At 40.9% G+C, this 23,363-nt stretch overlaps 1 protein-coding gene across 1 annotated transcript in view; it reads right to left on the bottom strand.

Annotated features, from left to right (window-relative positions):
• gas2l1 (growth arrest-specific 2 like 1) overlaps positions 1–23,363 on the bottom strand; it is a 39,229-nt gene continuing 15,866 nt past the window's right edge. The window contains exons 2-5 of the mRNA XM_012863534.3: positions 22,702–22,809; positions 13,459–13,555; positions 9,614–9,935; positions 1–5,296 (exon numbers count right to left, since the gene is read on the bottom strand). Of these exons, the coding sequence (XP_012718988.2) occupies positions 3,298–5,296; positions 9,614–9,935; positions 13,459–13,555; positions 22,702–22,809 (2,526 nt within the window). The 3' untranslated portion in view covers positions 1–3,297. The remainder of the gene's footprint in view (positions 5,297–9,613; positions 9,936–13,458; positions 13,556–22,701; positions 22,810–23,363) is intronic.

Below are 23,363 nucleotides of genomic sequence, written 5' to 3'. Positions count from 1 at the left end.
TTCAGAAGAAAAGTGTTTATTACAAGAAAGCATTTTAAGAATCAAAAAAAGAAACTTCTTTTTTCAGCATCGCTCTTGTATACTGACATACTACACAGTATCAAGCAATCTATGCATCTTTTGGTAAAATGGCATCACATCACAAACATTCAGATTTCACTGATTCAGGTTAAAAGTGAGAATCTTATGACATTTAAAAATGTTTCAATTAAATAACTAATTTTATAACTGTTAAAATATTTTCACATGTTTTCTCGATGTCACAGTTTACATAGCTGGTAGATTTAAACTACCAGTGAATCAAAATTGAATGCGCCAAAATAAATTCAAAACACGGGTTTATTCAAGTAAAAACCAATGGCTCCAACAAGACTAACCAAGAATCAAATATTTGTAGCTATGAACATCTTCAAAAGTTGGAGACAAGACCAAATACTCATATTTTTATTTGATATTTTCAATTCTTAGGTGGCAATATTTGAACAAATTCCCTCAAATTACTGGATCCTCCAAATCCCCATTCACCGACGGTCCACTGGATGCAGAAGTCTTTTGAGTCCATTGAGAGCTGATACCATAAATAAATAAATTAGATCAACACCCTTGCCTTCTTTACTCCAACTCTATACAAGTTACAATACCATATGTACATACATACTCACAATCTCTAGACCTTCTTTTTTAGCCCATTCACTTACAGTGTGCTGCAAAAAACATGCATACAATCCACAGTATTCCCACTAAACCCCCTCGTTCTAAGATGTTTTTGAAGTTTCAGCAAAAACTCTTCAACTTATAAAATTCTTTTTACATATTCTGCACCCATTAGTTCCATAAAACAGTACTGTCATGGTCTGTAACTGGACTCTGGTCTCTTGCACTGATGACAACAGCAGCTTCAGGAATAAAACACAAGAAGAAAAAAAACTTAATATCCAGTTACAGCATGAATTATTCAAGACCTTTGCTCAAACTCAAGTTACAGTCTTGCTTCATCCATCCATTTCCATTAGGTCATTCCGTTGGTGCTGGTTCTAATCAGCAACCAGGGCTTTACAATATAAACAGGCAGGAATGAATTACAGCAAAAATGTCTGTTTTAGCCACTAGATGTCCCCACCAGGTTGTCTAATCTCCACCACAGTCTGGATGGAATACATTAGTATGTCTCTCAAGGACTGGGATTCAACATCAAATTTATTGTACAATTAAAAAAACTGTCAATGTTCTTCAATTTTTCCCGACATTCACACTCAATACTTTCCATTTCTTTTACAATAAAGAATAAATTATGGTAATGTAGTGTTACCAAATTCAAGCAAAATAAAAAAAACATTAAAAAAAAACAAATTCATGACAAAACGTTTTAAGGCAAAGGCAGTTGTCAAGGCATTTTCCAACACCATGTATGAATTGCATAGCTAAGGCAGCACAGGCCTTATTTCAGCAAAGTATGTACATTAAAACTGTATATTCCATGCCTTCTATTTACAAAAACAAACCCTCCCACCACGTATTTACACATTCATTCTGGTCAGCGTGTGATTCCTGCTCCCCGTATTTGTTAAAACACCGGAGTGACCGTTTGGTCAGAGACGGAGCACTCAACTTTTCAGTTTCAGTGACAATGACGCAAATAACACAAATTTCAATGCTCTTTATATTTTTTTCCACAAATAATCCATAAATTAAAACACTGCGTTAAAACAACCCGATTAGACAAAATGTAATTATTAAATAAATATCATTAACCTCGACTACAATGACTGACTGCTGTACAGAAATTAGTTGGTAATGTATGTGTCTAGAGGTCAGCTGAATCTAGATTGCAGAGTATGTGTATTACACTTATTAAAATGTATATATATATATATATATATATGTATGTATATACTAAACCCCAGATCAAGACAACTACTGTGTATAATCTAAAAGTTTTAGTACCAGTATTACTAAAGTAAGCTGAGAGACGACGACCAACCACAACAGAAAAGGGTTCATTTGACTATAGTTTAGTGTTAGTGCAGTTTTATAAAGGTGAAGCTTAAAATACCTGGCACTTTACCATGCCCCATGGTGCAGCACATGGCAGCACAGATGCTCTTTCTATCTCTGGATGTCAGTTGTAATAATGTGTGCTGCTAGGAGAAAAAGATAAAAAAAAACAAAAACGCTATATGATTGGCAAAAAGAGCTCCATGCAAACAATGTCATAACAAAAATAAAGACCATTCCTTTGGTAATAAAAAAATTTGGCTTGAGTGCAAAAAAAGCAAAGTAGACCACCCCGCAGGGAAAGGATGCAGATGCGCCTGGAAATAGGTTAGTGACTGGGATCAGATGATTAACAGTGCGACCGGCTGGTGAGAAACTCAAAATTTGGATGTTTTTTCCGAACGATACAAAGCATTACAAGGTTGCCCTAAACCACAACACTCTTTAGTGCTGAAGTTGTTACCGAGTGAAGAAGAATGTATTTTAATGCCAGGGAAGTTTTAGACAAAGTAGTAAAAGGCAGCACAAAATGTTTAACAAGCTTCCAGACGGGAAAGTCCTCCCACAGGGATGTCAGCTGCTAATGCAGGCTGCCAGACTTCCGCAGGTTCTGCTCATTTTGTAATTTAGTCTTTTGGCCACTTTGTATCCAAAAGATTAAATTACAAAAATGAGGTTTCTGCCACAGGATCCCAACTCATGGCTTGTGGACTTTTTAGCAGATTTGGCAAAGAAAAACTAAACTAAACTTATACCAGAGGTGACTTCGGTAGATAACAGAAAGGCTAAACAGCCGGTAGCAAAGTTACACCGGCTCGTGTTTTTGAGTCTCCAACCTCGGCTAGTCATGGAAAATAACGGATCTGGAAAGGATTTTGGCATTTTGGAAAACCTTTTTCAAAGCTTAACATTAGGGTTAGCATCTACATTTTCTAGGGACAACACACAGGGAATGCTGCTTACAGCTAATAACGCTAACTTTACTAACCATGCTAAATGCTAATCTAACATACTAAAGACAGTCTACAACTCTTTAAAATGTCTTGGTTTCAAATTAGTAAATCCCTGTTTTAAGGCAACTGCTGTATTTTGAACATTGTTTTTCAGAGTTCTTCAAGAAAAACTGCTGTCAACTAAAATCAGTATCAGTAGGTCCAAGATTTCTAATCGGCCACAGATTTCTCATTGGCGCATCTCTAGAAAAAGCTAAATGAAAAGGTATGTTTAACATGCAATGACCAACACTTTAGCTCAAATTTAAGCCTTTTTATCACACAGTAGTCAAACAACCTGCTGCAGCAGTCAGTTTTGTGCTATAGCTTCAGTGTCAAGGCTCCCCTGTGCAGGGTAGGAGCAGTCTTTGTTGCCTACGGCTGGGGAGTGAGACTGAGGATGGATCATGTCTGTGAACTTTTGGTGCAAGTTCTTGCATGAAGCAGGATGGGAGCTCTTACGAGACAGTGGCGGCGTGTTGCAAGGTGACAGAGTTTTATTAGTGTGAACATTTTTGTGTCTGACAGGTGTGGGGATTCGTGAGGGGGTGTTCTGCAGCCTATTGTCAGCGTGAGGCCTTAACTTGACACCCAGTTTGTGCTCAGAGATCGAGACTTCATCGCTTTGTCCCTTTTCTCCATTGGTTATTTTTACTGACGGTGGAGGAGATCCAGAGCGGGATTCACTCAAGCTGAAGGACATTGAGGAGTTTTCACTTGAAGAATCCTGGAAAGAGCAGTCCTCAGAGTGGGCAAGCGGTACAGGTAATTGACAACCCTCTGGAGGCAGCACGTAATCACTGCTGTCTCCATTTTCAAGATCATAAGGTAGATTTGGCTGGTGATTTTCTAGTGAAACATCTCCTTCTGTCACTGAGCTCAAGGCAAGAGGACGTTGTTGACCCGAGAGCCCCCCTGTAGGAGAACACTCATGTTCTCCATTCATATTCCTGCTATCCATAGCAGGTAGAGACGGGATGTGATTCATCAGCTCATCGGACTCAGTCACTCCAAGCCCAGGCAAAGAAGTTGGCGCTTCCCTTTCCTGTACTAAACTAGAAATTGCCGGGAGCTTCTTGAGACACCCTTTACGTTCCCCCCAGAGGTCACGCTCGGCTTGACCCAAACCATCAAGTTCTCCAAGATTTTGTCCGTAAAGAATATTTAAAGGGTCCTCTGGTGGGAAATGTCGGGGGTTAGTCCTCGTGGTTTTCTTGAGGTCAGGCAGAGGTCCAGTCTTTGCACCCACGTTCACAGAAGAGGTGGAGGAGTTAGAGGAAGAGGAAGCAGAATCGGATACAGCAGGCTCAGTCAGTGCAGGTACTACCTGTGGGGTTGCTCTTCCTACAGCCTTACCAGTAAAATTTTCCCTGACCTGCTGGGTGTTGGCCAAAAACTCAGCCTCAAAGCTGCGATAGAGGTCCTGTTCTTTCTGGGGGTCCAATGGTGGCAGTATCTGGTAGCCTGACCCAAGCCCCTCGTCTCCAGCCACCTGGGTCTCCAGATGAGAGCTATTTTTAGGCTGGCCTCGCCCAGCCGACCGGGGAGACTGTGGCAGCCGAGGCGAGCGAATGGCGTAGTTGTTAGAGTTGCGAGGAGATGAGTGTGGCGGACGTCGCCCTCCAGAGGAGACAGGCGGTAGTAGTTTGCTTCTTCCTGTAGATGGTGAATGGGGTGCTTGGGGTCTAGGAGTAGTGACAGTCTTCTTGATGGGGCTGTTGTTGTTGCTTTGGACTCCTTTAACAGGCGAGTTCGTGCAAGACAAAGATTGCTTCTTATTGAAACCAACACCCCCTCTGGGAGATGACGGGGCTACCTGTTTAGGCAGATCCACTTGTCTTTCTGATGGTGGAGGATGGGCGGTCCTAGGAGAGGAATTGTGCGAAGGGCTGCCGTCACTCGACAGAGCGCTACTAGTTAACTTACTCTGGCTGTGAGAACGAGGAACATGGAGCCTCCTCGGGCCCTCGTTACCAACAGAGCGCCCTCTGTCGGTGCGAGACGTCCGTGTACCATCAGAAGATCCCGTCGGTGGGTTGGGTTTGAGGGTGGGTGGAAGTGAGGAACGCTCCCGTGACTGGCTGCGTGCCCGGGGCGTTGAGGAACTTGTGGATGGAGTTTGATTGCCTGTTCCCCCCCTCTCGATCATATGCTTCCCTTCCTTGCGGTTGACAATCAGTACCACCTTTTCACCAGAGCGCCGTGAAGGTCCACCAAGTGACTGCCGCCCTCCTCCTCCTCCTCCTTTAGAGGAGGCTGTAGAAGAGTCACTGTCTCCAGAGAGACGTCTTGTCAGCGTTTCTTTATTCCTGCACATAAAGCAGAGACAGTGGTTGAAAATAAAATGACGGCATGCAGCTCAAGTCCATGAAATTTCTATCTCAATTTTCAGTTTTTACTTCCACAGTGCCTTGAAAATAATTCATACAACTTCACATTCTGTTACCCTACAACCAAAAAATGTAAATGTGTTTTCCTGTTATTTTATGTCATAGACCGACAGAGTAGCACATATAGTATTCTAAACTAGATTTAGGTCTATACTTTGGTCTTAACTAATCACTTGTAGCTCTGGTTGTATGTTTGGAGTCGCTTTCCTGTTAGGAGGTGAAACTCCACCCCAGCCTTGAGTCTTTTGCAGCCTCTGAAACGTTTTCTTCGAGTATTTCCCTGAATTTATCTCATTTCAGTGGATTCTTAACTAGCTTCCCTAACCCTTCTGAAGAGAAGCATACCCACAACATGAAGCTGCCAGCACCATGTTTCACTGTGGGGATGCAGTGTTACGTTTTCTGTTGCATAGTGTTTTGCATGTAGATCTAAAAGTAAAGTTTTTGGTCTGGTCTGACCAAAGATCTTTTTCCGCCTGTTTGTGGGGTTTATCTAATCTGTAGATTATGTTCATTCCTTTTTGATTCTTCTCATTATTTAGTATTCTGTTCATTATGGATTTAGTTAGTTTACTGTTGTTGTTGTTAGATCCTCACTTCCCTGCCTGCCTGTCATCCGTTTAGTTAGTGAGTTTTATTTTATTTATGCTTATTTATTGCAATGTTTATATTATTATAGGATTCTATTTTCTTCCTGTCTCTGTCATTTCATTGCACTTTAGCTCATTAACATCATGTCATTCACCTGTGCTAATTGATCCCACCTGTGTTTCCTTCTGTTTCCTCCCCTATTTAACCAGCTTTTGTCCCTTTGTCATGCTACCTTTGTTCTGGTCAGCATCTTATTGTATTCCTGGTTGTTGTCTTCGACTGCCCTGCCTGTAAATTGTTGCATTTGTTCATGATAAATTGTTATTCAGTTCATCATGCGTCTCCCAGGCTCTTGTCTGCACCTTGGTCCAACACACAACAATCAAAGTATGACAGACGGCATTGTCTATGCTGGTTTGCAGCTTTGCCAAACGCTTTCCCTTTTTGGATTATAGACTGACCAATGCTGTCCAAACATGTCTAAATCTTGGGATATTGTTCTATGACCTAACTGTGTTGCCCTGCGATTGACTGGCGACCTGTCCAAGGTGTACCCTGCCTCTCGTCCATTGATAGCTGAAGATAAGCACCAGCTACCCCCCGTGACCCCATGAAGGATAAGCGTGTTAGAAAATGGATGGATGGAACCTAACTGTGCTTTAAACCTCTTCAGAGCTTCATCCGTGCTGACCTGCCTGGTGTGATCTTTTGGTCTTTGTGATGCTGTTTGTTCTCTAATAAACCTTTAGAGCCATCACAGAAGAGCTGGATTTATATGGAGATTAAATTACAGAGCATGACATTAATTTGTTAGATTAATTATAAAGCTAATTGGTTGTACTGTTTTTTTTGTAGGTATTGAGTGAATGAGGCTGAAAACAAGGACCAAACCTTTGAGATATTTGTTTGTAAATCTAAAAATTGAAAACCATGTATCATATCCCTTCCATGTGAGAACTGTGGTCAGGTTTGCCTTGTTCAGTGACACAAACTTTTAACAAGTTCAAGAGACGTGAAGACTTTTGCAAGGCACTTTAGGTCAAGGTCAAATTTATTTATATAGCATATTTCCAACAATTCATGCTGCACAAAGTGCTTCATAAGCAAAATCAGCTGAAAATGGTATTAGGCGTGTCAGTAAAGCAATTGGGACAAAAGAGAATTAAAACAAAACTGTATTTCAATATATGTGTAAAACCAACAAACAACTTCTGGTGCAGCTCTTAGAACACCAATATGGGTATTTTCCTTCAATCTATGATGTGGCGTGCATTGAGGAGGATCCTGGATTCACACAGTGTTTCTGACCTCAGGCTCATGTGTGTCTCGCAACAGACAGTCGTGACATCGAGGGGGATTACAGGGAAGATGAGAGCAACTGGGGGCAGGATTAGAGGTTTCACAGATTTTCAAGTCTAACATATACCATTACCGTTTCTACAAACAGAAACTACTTTGTTCTCATGCATCTAGAGGGCCATCGGGTTTATCAGCTTATCATTAGGATTCTGATTGTCATCATTCCTCAGATTTTTGAAAGGAGAAACTACGATAACCACATAGTGATCCGATTGAACAGAGGCGGTGTTATTTGCTTGACTGAAAATTCCCACCGTGCCTGCAATAATAAGACTAGATTGAAAAAAACAATACGTCAATTTGTTAAATGATACTATTAAATGATAAGAATGTTTAGTGTTAGAAATAAATTACTCAATCTAATCCATAGGATGAGCATGGTGTCCCGGTCAAGCCATTTCTAAATCACTGTTGTCGGTGTTCCTGACTCCCAATACCTATTTTAAAAAAATCACACACTGTTTTTATGCGCAGGGCTTTACGAATCACCTTTGTCCTGTTTTATGACCTCAGTGAAAGAGAGACTTTATTGGCTGCTGTGAATACCTGCGTGCGTGTTTCATGTGACATCCATGTGACAGCAGATAGATGTTGGGGTAGGAAACAGCTGAAACACTCATTAATTACATTTTAGGAATTTAATGACTGAAATAAACTGGGAGTTAATATTTCAACATTTTAGCACTATTTGTGAGTTTATTAAATAATCTGTGTTTGTCAAGTTAGATATATGTCTGTTATTTTAGACAAATATTTGTTGGCATTGAGAAAAACGAATATTACAACATCTAGAACGTCCATGATGATTGAGTAAATAGGGTGCACAACCCCATTACTACTGTAGACCGTGTAAATGTATTTTTTTAGGTTTGCCACTACATTGCTGACAAATGACTTCCGTTTTTACTCACAGCCTTACAACGAAATTTCGTTCAAATGCACATTGGTAATGCACTTTAAAAGGACGGAGCTTTCAAGCCTATGCATGCCACTGACTTTGTCAAAGTGCCAGACTGATACTCTGTATCCGCAAATAACATTCTTAAATACCTCAGATCGCTATCAGGGACAATAAAAAAAATCCTGATCGGCTGCGTTTCTTTGGGATTAGAAACAATAAGTGAAACAGAGTGCAAAAAACAAGTCTTTTATTGTTCTTTTTAAGGGCTTCTACTATGGAGACATCATAATCACTATTGTTTGTAAAAGCGTTAGAAAATGACGCAAAGTAAATGAATGCAAACAATCTTCTGTCGCCTCATGTTCGCTGAGGAGGAGCAATTGCTGTAAAGCCAATGACTCTGTTGGATTCCCTGTGATAGAAAACGTTTTAGCAGTTTGCATTATTTATAGATTTTTACTGCATTGTATTATTACCCGGATCAAATAGGAATGTATGTCATTGAATTTGATTGTTTGCCTTCTAAAGTGCCTTAAAATGACATTTGTTGTGAGTTGACTCTATATTATAGAAATATATTATTTATTATTATGTATTTACCTAAGTATACTACTTAGTATACTAGTTTAAAGTATACTTAAGGTATACTGGAAAATTGATTTTAATGCTAACCTTTTTTCTTGTTTACATCATTTTTATGAATGTTTAGAGCAGCTGCAATACAAGTTTAAATACTGTTATCAGTAGCTGAACTGAACCAGTTTGCCTGGTCTGGACTCACCTTTAATCTACTGTACCAGTTATCTGTTATTGCCTTTATTTATTTGAATTGCTCTTCACTGTATTGTATATGCTGGAACATGGGATCTGTCTCTCATACAGAGAGTTTATTTGAACGTCTTGTTGCAGCGACTCAGGCCTAAATTATCCAATAAAAGAAAAATAAACCAGACACAGACACACCCCAGTTTTCTGCTAACTGTCTGAAACAGTCTACCAAGAAAAAAGTGAGAAACTTCCAATCTCACGTTATTTCTAATGTACGATAATTATAAGAATGAATGTGGAGGGTAAAATAAGAGAGAAGAGAGTTGCGTATTGTGTTGTCTACTTTTTATCCACAAGGGGGTGCTGCAGGGTGCGACAGAGGCGGGTCTATCAAGGCAATGTCACCTGAGATTAGATAAATCTGCTCTGGTCTAATCTGTGGCTTCCTGGCATGTTTGTGCCCTGTGTGTGAGTCTCACTCTCGGTGTGTCTGTTTGTGTATCTGTGTGCACCACAGAGCGGGCGGCAGAGGCTGAGTGAGCATGCCCAGTCAGGACACCTGTAAGAAACTCGGATCACACTTATCTTCTCCCCTGCTCTGAGGTGGACCCACTCACCTTAAGGGATTAAAGTGGCGTGGCTCTGAGCGATCTCTTGGCAGTTTCGGGAGCAGAGTTCGAGCTCCCGCGCCGTCCACCTCCGTCCGGACGGAGGCGTTTTGGGATCGACCCGGCCGTGTGGAGGAAGAGGAGGAGGAGGAGGATGCGCTCGGAGCAGAGAGAGGCTCCAAGGAGCGTCTGTCTGTGGGTTTGTAAGTGGAGATGCCCTCATTCCTCCAGTGTGGGCCTGGGCTGGTGGAGCGGGAGGAGTGGGCGCTGGAGGACTTGCTCTGGGCTCCCTGACCTTGGCCGCTTGCTTTAGCCTGGTGGTAGCGGTGTGCTGTGTGGGGAAGACACAAGAAGCGTTTAACCAGCAGCACCGGCTGAGAGCTTTTACATTTAAGACTGTGGTCAAGAAGAACACCACATGGCATTAAGATCTGAGCAGCACTTTATTAAATGAAGTTGCTGCTTGACACGCTAGTCAGCCAAAGCAGTTCGACGAGTTTAACAAGACGGTCACAATGCAAGACAAACATGCTTGGGACATTCTAAAACGCTTAACGTGAAAAAGCTTAACGTGGCTTAAGGTAGGAAAACAACGAGGAATCATCACCAAATTTCGCATGGCCATATCTTGTCATGAAGACTTAAGCCTGTCAAAAAAAAATAAACCGAAATCCAACGATTATAGAAGATATCTCACATTAACGTTTTCTTCTTCATTGGCGCCTATAGCGAGAAAAAGGCTTAACGTGGTTTAATGTACTTAAACAATGCTCATTGATCACCAAATTTCTCTTATATATTGCTTATCATAACCACTTAAAACTGTCAAAAAATCGAACCCAAAGTCCAATTATTATGGACGTTATATGACATTAAATATTTCATAGGCATAGAGGCTGAAAGCAGAAACGCTTAATGTTAGATAACGTCCATAATAATTGGACTTTGGGTTAGATTTTTTGACAGTTTTAAGTGCTTATTAGGAGCAATATGAAAGAGAAATTTGGTGATCATTGATCGTTGATTAGGTACATTTAACCACGTTAAGCCTTTTTCTCGCCATAGGCGCCAATGAAGAAGAAAACGTTAATGTGAGATATCTTCTATAATCGTTGGATTTCGGTTTATTTTATTTTTTGACAGGCTTAAGTCTTCATGACAAGATATGGCCATGCGAAATTTTGTGATGATTCCTCGTTGTTTTCCTACCTTAAGCCACGTTAAGCTTTTTCATGTTAAGCGTTTTAGAATGTCCCACATGCTTCCCTTCGTCGGAGTCAGCTATAAAGACACCGGTCTGCTGACTCTTTACCAGCAGTTTGGTTTCAGATGGCACGTCTCACCCACTAGTGTTATGTGCATGTGTCCCTTTGCAGCTGCCCACTTCAAGTAACATTTATGAATTATGACAATATGCAATTTAAAATATCTAAATGTTATATCTCTATGTAAAATGCTATATACCTTTTATAATCAAAGATGAATTGGTATGTTTTCAAAACAGCTGCCTTTTTCTGCACTCCCACTTTTGCTTGTAGGTTCCTCTGAAGTTATTTGAAACGTATAAATTTAGCTCCTTTACGTAGATTGATGTAGTATTTCTATATTCTTGTGCAAATATCACAGCTTGGCAAAGCCATCCCTGTTTTTTCTCCTTTTCTGAAAGACCCTTTCAGTCTGAGGTCCTCTTTCTAACCCAGTCATGTTGCTGTTTACAGTCGTCCTAATTACTTGATGGGATGCTTTTATTATGTGCATCCTGCCGTGTTACAAAAACATTTCCAGCCCTTTCCAAACGTCTGGAACATGCGCACTGGCCGCATCTTTTGGTAAAGATTTGCAAAACGTCTTAAAAGAAATCATCTTTTACAGCAAAACCATAATGTCACACTGAACACGTGGACAAATCAGACCATAATTTGAGTTGTTCAATGAGGAATGTTAAACAAAAACGACAGGTGGGGAAAATTGCTGGCATATTTGCTGTAAATAAATACTTTGCACAAATGCCTCATGCCAAAAAAGCACTTAGTGTTCCTGTATCACATTTCATAAGATTAGGGCACACGGAGATGGAAATGTTTGACCATTGCTCTTCGCTGATTTGAACGGCTGAATAAGCTCCTCAGTGCGCCATCAGGTCCTGCAGCAGCCTGCTAGCAACTCATACATTTGATCAGGGTGTGGTGAACCAGGGAAACGTTACAAACATGCAGGACACCCACTCTTAAAGAGTAACTTTGGACACCACTGATCCATTGATAATTGTGCAATTTTTATTTTACTTTTATTATTGGCGTTTCTGACAAATTCATCCAGTGTTGCTTTAGAACAAACTTTAGATTAGCTTAGTTTTTTTTATTTCTATAAACTATGTGACTGTCTGTGTCTTTGCTACTGTCATGCCTGAATTTCCGCATTGTGGGACAGTAAAGGATTTACCATTTCGTCTTATATAACATCTGTGTTCTGAGTCTTCCCTTAAACTCTGTTCTCTTCAGCTCAGTCCAAAGGTTTTCTATAGGATTTTGTCAGAGGACTGAGATAGCCACGAAGAAAGACTGAATTTGCATCTAGTGTTGATTTCGCCATATGTCTCTGATAATTATCCTGCCGAAAGATCCAGTAACAACCTGTTTTCTGGAAGAATCCCAACAGATTTAAAATGTTCTTAGATTTTATTATGCTTTGCACCCTAACAAAGTCCTGAGTGCCTTTAGAAGGGAAACAGACCCTTCTAGGCATTATAGACCCTCCACCATACTCAATAGTGGACATAGTTTCTCACATATTCATCATCCTTCATCTAAAGCCAGACCGACCTGCAATATTTGCTGCTGAAAAGCTCAAACTTAGTTACATCCCACCAAAGCTCACAGCTTCAGGTAAAGCCACAGAAACGTTTAAGAAACTCCACAGAAACATTTCTGATGGGAGAGCAGAAAAGGCTTTTGTTTGCATGCCTCCGAAACAAGCCACTGGAGTCTAGATGGTGTCTAATGGTTGCTGTGAAGGCTTGGTGACCCCACGATGCCACTCTTTGTTTTAAACCTCCCTTACTATCTTCTCCCTTTGTGCAAGATAAATATAGGCCCTCACCAAACCTAGCGGCCAGAGGCAAACAAAAACAGGCATATGTGGCACCCTGTTTTTATCCTCCAGGTTACAGAAAGTTATGGACTACAAATGAGAAATTCTTAGGAACTCTGATCAAGTTAAAACAAAAAGTCTTTAGTTACATTTATTTGAAATAGTTTGGAGGATGTATTGTAAGAAACAATTATTTATCATGAGGCTTTTCACTCATCTTTATGAGGGGTGCCAATAAACCTGTCTTTTACTGTATACTCTTGAACAATACAGGTATTTTTGCTTTATTTAAGGTAGTACAGTGTCTATGCAACATATAAATAACTTTATTTGCCATGGTTTTACATCTAAAGGCTGCTTTTTAAAAGAGAGTGCGCTTTGTGGGCAAACAAGTCTGTGAATGACAGGGTTACCAGGACTCACGATGCACGTGTGTATTATGGGTTTGTGTGGACAGCAGAGGACTCAGAGCAGCTAAATAGTTCAAATTGTAGTTTTGCAACATTTACCAAACCAACGTGTTTTTTTTTTTTCATCATAAAGTACTTAGTATTAAAGTATTAAAACTGGCTAAACGACATCAGCTCTTTAAATCAGTCCAATTGAATTGCGGGATTAATGAAATCATAAAGTTTATCAAACTTGTCTGACTTTTACGGTTAGGCCTAAAAAAAAAAATCTCATGAGTTTGATTAATTACTGCGACACATAAACAATAAAACAGTTGTGTAAGGGCCCAAACGGAGAGCAGGAAGTGACCTCACCGAACGCGGAGCAGCGGCACGGATCATGCTTGTCCAAATAGTGCTCCAATGTGTCCCAGCCCCCTCCAACACGCACCATCACATGAGTCCGCAGGACCTGAGGGAAGGGACGAGAAAACAAGGCTTCAATAGTTAAAGTGAATGCAACAGCCATGCACATTTAAATATAAATAAACCCTTCTAAGCAATGGACTCCATAGATATGGAGATTTTACAAGCGGGGCCGTTTGTTGAAGGCAGGCTGAACCTCGGAGTTACATAACGTCTGGATTCACCCCTTCCTCTCACTTGCCCACCACTCCTCCTCCTTCCTCCCCACATCAGCCCCCCGCTGCTGCCGTTAGGAGGGCTGTTCATTACTATGCCGACTGATGATTACACAAAGTGAGGTAGCATAATAAAAAGCCACATCTTATTCTGCGTTTGGGATTGCTGCCTTGCTTTTCAGCTGGCTTTCTTGTGGTTTCACATGGCAGCAGGAACGAACACATCCACAAGATCAGACCCGGGCAGCCTCTCTCCCTCCGTGCAGGGGCCGCCTTCGTTGAAACGGAGCATTTTTTTCCTTGATGTGACAGGTCCGTGGACGCGCCCCGCTCCCTTGGGTTGTGTAACGCAGTCTGCCAGCCACATGTTTCAAACGCTGCTCTGCCCCCCTGAATGCCAGGGCATCCGAGGCAATCCATATTGTTAAATCTGAGCGAGCCGGCACGCGGTTTATTTGATCCCCGTTCACACACGTGGCCCTGCGTCTTATCAGCATGACCACGATCAAACGGTGACAACAGACGCACCCTCCTGCCTGACCCCCCCAGCTTTTCTATGACCGGCTGCTGCGAATATGTTTCATCTGCCTTGGTGCCCTTCCGCATCAAATCCGTCAAAACAGCTCATCTGCTTATCTCGATCAAACCGAGGGCTGTAAACTGCTTACTGGCCACCGCTCTGACCTGATGCCAGTAACAGGTTTACTGTCTGAGCGATGCCAGCAGTGCAAAGCCTGATGCACGTGGTCTTTAAACATATCGCCATATTTCAAACATCTCTGCAGTCAGACATGGACAAGACGAGCTTTCTTGCTCATTCTCATATTTGCTTTATTTATTTTTAATGCTTCAATCTAAATTGTTTGTCGCTGTTTCAGCACAGAGGAGCTGGCAATACAAACTAAGGCTTCACTGGCGTGCCTACCACATTGTTCTCATTTCCCTGGAGAATAAATCTCTGTGCTATGGATGACTTTGTAATGAACATTAGACACAGAAAGTCATCCCAAATGATGAGACCAGAGCTGAGCCTTCAAGTGGACATGTAAAAGGCGATTTGTGATGGAAAAGTGATACTGAGCATCACCCTGATGTGGAGGGGGCAGCGTCATGATAAGCAGGGACAGGGAGGCAGGTCAGAGCTAATGGGAAGATGGACGAAGCTAAATACAGGGCTTCAAAAGACTTGAGTCTGGGGCGGAGCCGAGGTAAACGTTCCCCGGCAGGACAACGACCCAAAACATAAAGCCAGAGCTGCAATGAGACGGAAAAAAGCCTGTTTATCTGTAAGCACGGGCAAAGTCCTGATTCAGTGTGGCGAGACTTAAAATGTACTGTTTACAGACATTCCCCGTCCAGTCTGACGGATCCTGAGCGTTTTTACGAAGAGGAACGGGCAGAAGATGATCCTAAAAGATGTACAGTTCTGACTGCAGGGACAGCTGGTTCAACGCAGCGTTTAGGGTCACTGAATACAAACGTGAGGCAAAACTCTGACCTTTATTTGTGAAAGAAATGTGAAAACCACATATCTATTTTCCTTTGCTAGCTTGTTCAATGAAATCCCAACATAATACTTTGGAGATTGTGGTTGTGAGGTGACAAATCCTGAACCAGCTAAGGTTTTCTTAATAATCATCCATGCCACTGTAAGCATATCTGGGGGAATAACCGCAGCAGCATCAGACAGCGGGTATTTAAGGTGAGACAAACGGACTAAATCCTCGTCTTTGTGCTTCACTTGTCTCCTCACGCAACGACTCTCTCCCTCTGCTCATTATGATGCATCAGCAACACTGAGGAGTTTCCCCCCCCCCCGGCTGACTACATATTTAAAGAATCGTCTTCCACTTTAAAGCCGAGGCTCAGCTGCCTGCGTTACAGACTCCTGATGTGGGGGGCTTCACTGGCTTTTCAAGACCACTGAGACCCAATCCCTGTTTCTATGGGAACAGTGAACAGAGACTGCTTGTCATTATTGCCGAGGCGTGTTCAACCACTGTCCTCATATTAAACTCGTGGTTCATTTCAGCTGTTGTTCCCGATGACCGGAGCCTCTCCTCCCACCGACAAGTAACGCGCGCCCCCCAGGCCAAAACCGTCCCATTACCCACCGCCCCCCTCCGCCCACAGGGCGCAGTCCGCTTTCATGACTTCATCCTGTTTCAGTGTGAGATCCTTGTCGCAGCTTTTGTCGCTGAATGGGAGTTTGTGGGCTGCTAAAGCCTTTTACCTCCCAGGAGGTAGAATAAAGGAAGTGTGTTGGGTGCGCTTGTAGCTGCTTAGGCAAGTGCATAATCACTGTCATCCCCCAGCAGTGAATCAGCAGAGGGAGGAAGAGGCATGAAGGGAGCCCGTCTGACAAGTCCAAGGCCGTCTGAGGCATCGCTGTTGGACTGAAATGACTCCCTTAAAGAGGCAAACACCAAACAAACAATTCACAGCGTGACTTAAAGAGCTTTATGAGAGATAGACAGATGTCGGGGAATACAAGGAGGAATAGGATTTATTTTGAGGTAAAAGCGGACTGCGCAGCAGGTTTGTTTCTTAAACCGTCACAAATGTTCCCTTTACTTTGCTCAGAGCATAAGAAAAACATGTGAAATTCAAACAAAAACAATTATGTCTATAATAGATGTCCAGGAGAAAAAGATTCAAAGAAAACCCTTTCAGTGAGACAGTTAAAGAGAGCGTTTCTACCGTCTAACGCTGCGGTTCCCAAACCGTTCAGCTTGCAACCCGCAAAATAACGGAGCCAGAGACTGGTGACCCCCTTTTAGCAGGTGGCATTTAGAGATGGGGGCAATGAGAATGGTGGGATTACCAGAATAAAGTCATAATATTATGGGAATAAAGTCATGAAATTGTGAGAATAATTTCATGACTCTGCGTTGAAATGAGGAATGTTGAGCATCTTGTAAAGTCATACTTTGGTATCAGTTTCGCAGATAAGGAAAAACTAAATATTTTTAGCACATCAGAATCAAATGCTGAAGTGCATTTGCAACCCCCACTTTGGGACCCCCTGCTCTAGAGCTCCTGAAGATGAACAAAGACTAAAGGAGACTAAATGTTTGAAAAAGAAAGAGACGAGCAGCAGACAACGGAGGACAAGGAAATATTAATTATTATTACTGATGGTGAGATTCTGGTGGGAATATCTTTGAGAAAGATTTTAGTATGATTAAATGATCAATGTGCTATGATACGTCGTGGAAACTGAAAAAAATTCTACTATGGACAATTTAATAATAGTCGTCTCGCAGTTTTGGTGTCATGTATTCAAGCTTTGCATGCCACTATAATATCAGACCTGTTGGATGGGAGTCTCACTGATGTAAATGCCCATATTATAATAGATCATAGAGAATCTAAATTATTGTGCCCAGAGTGCTGAAAACACAGAACATGGGTGTACTGCAACTTCATCAATCTTCATTCTATAATTTAACAATATTGAAATTGCATATTGTTTCCCAATAAAACAAGATAATGACTCAGATAATTAGCACCTTTTTAAGCACTGCATTCCTTGTTCATTTTTGGGGTTTATTTCTATTACTGTACCTTTACTTTTTACTATTTTTCAGCTGACACCAACATAATCAGATAATGAACATTATGAGAGATGCTGTTTACTGGGTCTCTAAGATGCCTGAGTTCATGCAGCCTTTCTGTCCTCGGTGTTGCTGGACTTCCTAATGTAGTCTATTTCTTTTGTTTGTCCTCTATTTGGGTGCTCAGAAGTGTTATTATACAAGTCAGTTTTCCTATCATGTGGATTTCCACAACAATTATAGTTCACTGGCTCTGAGTGGCTGGATCTGCCTGGTTCCTCGTCCTCTTAGTTGTTGTTCTTGAACACAGCTGTCAGAATTTTAGCCAGATACTTATCTTTCCTATGTATTCATCTGAAACATTACCAGGTACAAACAGAGACACTCAAAAGCAAATTATACTCAAGGATTATCCACACAAAAAAATTGTTTTGCTCATTTTATTGTACCTTAATCCCAAAATTATTAATAGCCTTGGCTGATTTAGGTTTTAAATTATTTAGCTGTACAGACATGTTTCTTCTGACTGTAAGTAATATTTCAGAGTTTAATCTAATACTTAATCTGAGTTAGGAGCTAAAGATGAAGGTGATGACAAGGAGCCCATCCAGCCTTAACGAGTTGGAGCTCAACACCAAATAAATGCCATTAAAATACCAGCGGAAACATGCAAAAAGCTCCCGAGCAACTACTAGGAGGGTTTAATTGCCGTAATGCCAATAGAGATTATTGAAAAGGGTTAAAGTAAGGATATTTCATTATTGATTTTTTTCATCTCTATATTATCAATTTTTATTGTTCATGCTGAATATAGTGGTCGTTGCTAGTTTTGTCAGAATAATTAATGGACCCCGATTAAAAAGATGAAGAGCTTTATGTATATAAGGGGAGCACAGGTTTCTTTGTATGAAAAGAACTGCAAGGTCAAAAACTTATTTTAAAATTAATCTTATAGGTTTCTATGGGTGGTAGCGCTGGTCCTCGGTTCAAATCACAGCCTGGGGTCTTCCTGCGTGGAGTTTGCATGTTCTCCTTATCTCAAAACATGGCTGTTAGGTTGATTGGTCTCTGTAAACACCTCTTAGGTTTGAGTGTGTGTGTGCTTGGCTGGTTGTCTCTGCATTGCCCTGTGATAGACTGATGAGCTGTTCAGGGTGAACCCCGCCACTCACTTAATGACCGCTGGAAATAGGCAAAAGCTACCCTACAACCCTGCATGGATATGTGGGTATAGACAACTGATGGATGGACAGAAGGCTAGGAAGAATTGTAGCAAAGGAAATATAGAGACATCCAGAGAAAACTCTAAAAGATTTTTGAAAGACCAAAATCTTGAACAGATTTCAGTGACACAGACAACACGTAATATGACAGCTGAGTGGTTTGAATAAACACCAAATGTCACCAAATAGCAGTTCTGTAGCGTGAACATTTGCAGTTACTACTGGGGTTACTACTCACATATCCTTCAGAAAAAAATGATATAGTGACTTATGAAAGATGGGCACACAATTAGCTGTTTTATTTTGAAGAATAGAGTATTTACACATTATTAGGTCAAAACATCAAACTTTTTTCAATCAATATTTAGTCAGTTCTTCAAAGACATGCAAAAATTCATAATGAATTTATTGAAAAATATTTCTACTGTGATGATGGATGGATAAATGTCCTATTCAAATGTTAAATCCTCTTGAACTAGATATTTACATTTACTGTACAATAGACACCTGACCCTTTTCTAATCTCACGTGGCTAAATGTTTTCTGTTATTTCCATTTGTTAAATGCCAGAATATGAGATTTTATTTTAGCTTTCTTCAAATTCAGAAGTTTACAAACACTATGAATATATGGTTTTGGTTAATTTACAACATTAGAGTTAATTGGAGGCACAAATCTAGATGTTTTTTTATAGTGACATCTAAGACTAACATCTTCCATGTGTGATGTCATGGGAAACCTAAAAGAAAATACCAACGGTATCAGGAAGAGAATGGTGGACCTCTACATGCCTGCTTCATCCTTGGATACAATTTCCAGAAGCCTAGATGCCATTTGTTATAACAATTATTTGCGATAACAAACTTTGTGGGAATCTCTAGCCATCATTCTGCTTTTACTAAGAAGACGGGTTCCATGTCCAGGAAATCATTGCGGTTTGGTGCAAAACTATTCAGTCCCAGAACAAAAGCAAAACACCTTCTGAAGACGCTCCCTTAAACAGGTAAGCAGGTGTCATAAACCACAGAGAAACAAGTCCGGCAGCAACATTGGCTGAAAGGCCACTCAAAGAGGAAGAATCCTTTACTTAAAGCAACAAAAAAAAAGCAAGCCTGTAATTTACCAACGCGTACAGGGACAAACACTTTATTGCTGGAGACATGTGGTCTGATGAGCACTTGGAAGACAGAAGAGACATTTGCACGCTTCAGATGGACATCATGTTGTTTAGATCATTGCTGCGGCCAAAGTTAATAAATCTAAAACATCTCCCTTGTTGCATTTAGCAAATAGAAATAATTTAGCCCTAATATAATCCAAATCTAAAACTGATTTAATGGCAATGACAAAAAATAAGGTTTTGTCTCTTTAAATACGGTCTATGTAAATATTCATTTTAACCTGTAGAGTCTCTTTATTTTATTAATTTATTTAAAAGGTTTTATATAAAACATATCTGACAGATGGTTAGAAAATAATAAAATTGACAACACTTCATGTTGACATGAGCAAACAGTGAAACACATTATCTGAGTTAGATCATTAATTACCAGAAACCTGCAAACATTTCACACCATGAATGGCGGAAAGTTACAGGCAGCAGTGTGCCATCATCAGTGCTGGTAAAGACTCTTACGTCTTTATTTAGTCAAAGCCTAAAACCGAATCCACCGCTTATAGTCTACTTTCATCAACCTTTTTATGTGAAGAGCGGTATTTTACAACAGTATAGTATGTAAAATAAAAAGTAGCGCCCTGAATATTCTATCTGAAGACAAAGACCAAACGGGGCCACCAGACACGACACTCAGGGCTGCAGTCAGAGAGTCTGGTGGTGTAATTTAAATACAGGGGAACTGGAAAACCATCCAAAGAGTCCATTAATACGGCTTCAGGAGAGACCGAATCGATCTCTTCTGAAGCGGCCTTCCCGTAATATCCCCCCGAGGCCTGGTAAGGGTACGCATCGCCTCCCAAACTGGGAAAAAAAACAACAACCGTCCGGCAGGAATCCAGTTGCAGCCGAGATAAGGAGAACGCAGGAAATTACTTAAAACTCTATTTGTGTCTGCATAGAAAAATGTTCCTTCCTGGGTGTGGGCCAGAAAAACGCAGCTTGTAAAAAAAAAAAAAAAACAAGACAAAGAAATCACAGAGCTGCTACATGAAAGCTTGTGGCGCTCTTTAAAGTGGTCTGATTCAGTCAAGCAGCTGAGTGTTGTATATCTGTTGCTTCATAACCCTTGGAATGACACAGAAGCCATATGGAGGCAACATATGGCTCCGCTCAATTACTGCACCTCTTCGGGGCCAAATATAGCAGCAGAATGACTGTAACCAACAACACAGGAGCCAAATTTAAGAGCGGCGCTTTAGTTTTAATGTTTCGCTTGGTTTCTGTCGGAAACTCTACTTCAGTACGGTTGGGGTCACTTGGAGAAGGAAGAAAATTGAAGAGGAGAGATTTTTTTTTGTTGATTTTTTTGGTCGCTTGTCCGTTTTAAGATGAAAGTTAAAATGAAGAAGAAAAAAAGTGGAGAAAGGTTTACTAATAATAAAAAAAGTGGTACAGAAGAGGGAAACGGAAATCAAGAGTAAGGTTGAAATAACACTTATTGCAAAAACCGGTGACAATCTTGTCATCAGTAAATGAGTTTAAACTGGATTTATCAAGAAAAACATGTTATTTTTCAGCTTAGGTCCATCCTGTGAATTCAAACTCCTAATCAGCATACAAACCTACTTGGAGGAAACAAAGCGTGGCGCCTTTTCTTTACGATATTATTTTCACTTTAATGTCAATACCTTGCCTTTAATCCCAAACCAGAACATGCTTTGCTTACCATTTCAACTTTATTTTCAATTTTTCAACTTTAGTCTGTAACAGAGAAGAAGAAACAAATCTACCATTCTGGGTTTTTTTTTCATTCAGACCCTAAAACTCCTTCATACTTCTGATAGCTGTCAGTATGAAAGGCCAGGAATACGTATAAAACGGTAAATACTTTTTCAAATAAATAAAACTTTACTGCAATGAGGAGCACATTTTGGAGTATAGCTCACAGATTGCTTCCTTCACCATACCTCCACGTACCTCTAAGCTTTTTAAGAAACACGCTGCTTCTGTCTATTCACTTTTAAACCGCAGGAGCTACTTCTGTACTTCTGTCCCACGTTCCCTTTCCAGCTAGACGTCAGGACACAACGAGGTCACTCGAGGTTGCCCTACTGTTTCGCTGAAGCGCATAACTCCCACATATGCTCAGCTGGGGCTGTAAACAATTTGTGAACCTCAGCAGCACAGTGCGTGTACAGACAAGGCTCGAAACAAAGACATCTGCAAGAGTTGCAATATTGCACAATATTTCATACAGCCATGAAGAGGAAATTCTCTGCAAAAACGGCCTGGAAGAAAATCGAAAGAGAACAACCATGAGGTAATGGATCTGGACCTAAAATCCTGCCAAATGTGTTTGTGCTTTTCAGCCAAACATCCGCTGGCAGGCCAATTCACTGATGATGCTAAGTATTCGTTGATCTGCATGTATAATGCCGAGTATGAATAGCGAGGCTTTACTTTGTCGGCTTTTATCCGAACGAACATTTTCATTCGATTTTGGAATTTCTTTCAATGCAACTCTTGTGGAAAAATGGGCCGCCAGCCGGGGCAGAAAGCATAAACTGGACCCTAAACTTCCCAAAGGCGGTGGTTCTGAAATCCGAACATTATTTTTCTGCTCCTACAACATCTGCAAGTCTGGTTTAAATCTGATAGCCTTCTTTCGTGAGACTGTAATCAGAAGCAATCTGGAAAAAGATTTATGAAATTTTCCAGATTAAGAGAGTGGAGCTGGACGCCATTTGTTAGCGGAGCCCTGTCCAAAGGTTAACCAGTTTAACTCGGCCCTTATCAAAAGGCAGACGTGCACGTTGCTGTTTCAGTTTGCTTGTTTGTCTGTAAAATCGAAGAAACTAAACCAGGTTTCAAACTCAAAAGAAAACGTTTAATTGTGGCGTTACATATTATCTTATAACGAGAAGAATGCATCTACCTAAGTAACTATTCAGGTAAACTTTTCATACATACATACAGTATATGTTTAAAAAAAAACACCAACAAGTGTTGCACATTCAAGTAGAAAAATAAAACATAAAGCAGCCTGTTAATGAAAAATAACTCCAATAGATCAGACCTACCCTGATGAAGATCAGCGCGCTGGAGTCTCCTACTTTGTACTTCCCCTCGGAAACCTTAATCATGGGAAACTGAGCTGGACAGGAACACTGGCCAAGGATCTCGCGTACCTGATGAGAACAAAAAAAAACAAAAAAAACAACGCACATTATTTTCACAACAAGGGCTCACAAATCTGACTCAGAGATGAGGAGGAACCTGACTGAAATGACTTCCTGTTCTTTAAGGAGTTCTTCTTTAGTCATAACGCTGTGTAACTGGGGATTAAAGCGCCGCCAGACAAGAGTGCTACAGCAATACAATGACTCTGCTTTACTGTGCGGGAAATGACCAGTCGCTTTGCTGCCAGAGAGTAAAAGGATGTGGGAGAGCCATCTTCCTGCCAAATCTCCTCTCCAAAGCACCTCCTGGGTGATATAATGCTGTGCCTGACGGGCTTACCATAATAAAAGCTTCCCTCACCTAAACCTATTTTGAGCTTAACACAAAACATCTCTCAAAAAACACATATCTGTGGTTACTAATGAAAGCGCTCTAACTCAAACATATTCTCTGCTCGTCACACCATGAACCTAAAGGGTTAAAAAGCTCAGAGGGAGCCGACTGACGACGACGATGATGTAAGCAGGCCTGCGTTGCCAGCTGAGATCTGAATTGGGAGTCA

The sequence above is a fragment of the Fundulus heteroclitus genome, chromosome 12 (genome assembly GCF_011125445.2).
Source record: "Fundulus heteroclitus isolate FHET01 chromosome 12, MU-UCD_Fhet_4.1, whole genome shotgun sequence".
In the NCBI taxonomy this organism is placed as follows: domain Eukaryota; kingdom Metazoa; phylum Chordata; class Actinopteri; order Cyprinodontiformes; family Fundulidae; genus Fundulus; species Fundulus heteroclitus.
The sequence above is the reverse complement of the archived record's forward strand: the minus strand, read 5'-3'. Positions and strand labels throughout refer to the sequence as shown.